Raw genomic sequence first — 2,227 nt, forward strand, 5'->3', positions numbered from 1 at the left:
CGAGCCCATGGCGCGCTCACCACAGGGTCGGATCCTATATAGGGATGGCCGGTGTGCTCACTGGCTGAGTGTGGTGTGGGCAACACCACGCCAAGGGTTGTGATCCCCTTACCGGTCACAAAAAAAAAAAAAAAAAGAAACATTTGGTTGCCCTGTGCCTGTCTCCACCTTGTACAACAGGATGGCAATTAGAGGACCTACCTCCTTCGCCTACCAAGATTACGAGCACATGGAACTATACTCAGCACACTGTACACACTCAACAAAGGGCTGTCATCAAGGCCCCTCCCCTTAATGGCCCACTGTGATCACCCTCCAAAGACGACTCTGACAGCTCTCAGGACGGCAAACCCCAACCCTCACCTCCCATCTGCACCCATACCTTGTCCACCAAGTCTTTCTCAGGAACTTCAATTGTGTCCTGCTGGGCCCCAAAGCGGTTGCGTTGATATGTCACCTGCTCTGCTACTAACTGCTTCAATATGAAGAGCAACAGCTCATTGTTATCTCGCCGGAATGAAAGATAGCGGGCAAAAGTCTGCAGGAGAAAAGCCAGCGTCAAACGCTACCCCATCCCCTCCGCCACGCTCTCGTTGCCACGGGCTCAGAACAGTGGGCAGGGAGTCACCCCTGCTCCCAGCAGCACATCAGAGCTGGAGGTCCAAGTCAGAGTCTCGAGGTGCCCACCTGTAGCCTCCTGTGCTGAGCTGGCCCTTCAGGCCAGGCGCATAGGGGCCCCATGCCACTCTGCTCGTACCTACCTTCCGCATGCTGCGCATGACACTGAACTTCTGTGTGTCGATGAAGCTCTCCAGCATCACACGGATGGCCATGTTGACATCGTCTTCTATCACATAGTCCCGCAGGTGGATGCGTGCATGGGCCTCTGCCATACGGATCATGGACTCGATGTGCCGCACTGTGATGGGGATGCTGCCTGTGGCCTGGGGAGAAGCACAGCATCAGGTCTTCCTCAGGCAGGACAGAGGCAAGGAAAATAAGGTGGACTCCTAGCAGCCAGAACCAAGAGGACTCATCTAACAGCCACGGCAGAGGTGCTCGGCGGAGACACCAGGTGAAGTCATGCTGCCCACGCCTTCTGGAGATGTGGATGCTGAATGCACGCAGCTTGTCCCTGCTGTGCCCGCACAGCTCTGCTTCTACCTGCTGACCTGAATGAGTCTCAGAGCCTGTTATATTCGTGGCCAACTGTACTAGTTATTCTCACACACTAAATACTGCATAATCCAGTGCAATGTAAGTGGAGAAAAAAGTTGTTTCTGTGAAAACTAAGTTGAATGCTCTGAAAAGACTTGGTAAAATTAAAAGTAAAAAGCAGAAACAAAAGGAAGGTGCTATCTTGACTGGGTGTGGACGAGACAGAGCAATGAACAAGAATGTGCATCCCAATCGCTTGTGTGCTGCCTTTAAACGAGCAGACTGAACCTAGTGCAGACCTCATGCTCCTGCAGGTGGGGTTCTCAACAATCACGAGGCCTTGGCCCTGCACCGAGACAGACAGCAAGTGCATGCCTGAGTCTCATCTAGAACAAAACGGTCAAGGTGTACAAGCATCACTGTTTTAACACCTTCCTGCACTGACACCGTGGACTGACTGGCACTTGCCCCCACCAGCCTGTGTGTCCCTCCCTGTGGCCCCCAGGCCGCCCGTCTCTCACCATGGACTCTTTCCTCAGGTCACTATACATCTTGGCCACCTTGTCCTGGTCCATCTGGTTGATCTTGGGGTGGACCTTCTCCTTGGCGTAGATGATGTACTTCTTCAGCACCTCCTGGGGCAGAGGCTCCACGCCGTGTGTAGTGGGCATGGCAGGCTCTGGGGCACTGCCATTGGCCAGCCCCTCCTCGTCCTTGTTGCTGGGGTGGTGTCTGACGTGGCTGCCAACCACAAAGCGGGCCAGCATCTCATCCTAAGGCAAGACGTGAGGGGCGGTTGTGAGGGCAGGCACATGGCGGGGCTGGGAGGACGTCAGCCAGCTGGAAGGCACGAAATGCCGTCCACGGGAGCTGTGACAACGGCGTTCTCTCAATGGCATCCTCGTCCCATCCACCATGTGCCAGGCAGCTCTACATGCCCAGGGCATGTGCACCGGTAAAAGTGACAAAGCCCTCACGGAGCTCACCTCCTAATGAGGGACAGGAGACAAATACAGTTGTAAAAATTAGTAAAAGTATCATGTGCTAAGAAGAAAAACAGGACGATGGG

General features: G+C 54.3%; 1 protein-coding gene across 1 annotated transcript; it reads right to left on the reverse strand.

Annotated features, from left to right (window-relative positions):
* Nucleotides 1-382: 382 nt before the first annotated feature.
* LOC103584525 (DNA replication licensing factor MCM2-like) lies at nt 383-1,931 on the reverse strand (the record flags this gene model as incomplete). Its single annotated transcript, XM_008565492.1, has 3 exons — nt 383-538; nt 762-944; nt 1,680-1,931. Coding segments are annotated over 3 exons (591 nt in total), but the record flags the coding sequence as incomplete, so codon positions are not given.
* Between the last annotated feature and the right edge of the window lie 296 nt (nt 1,932-2,227).

Source organism: Galeopterus variegatus, unplaced genomic scaffold (genome assembly GCF_000696425.1).
Source record: "Galeopterus variegatus unplaced genomic scaffold, G_variegatus-3.0.2 Scaffold62872, whole genome shotgun sequence".
NCBI lineage: Eukaryota > Metazoa > Chordata > Mammalia > Dermoptera > Cynocephalidae > Galeopterus > Galeopterus variegatus.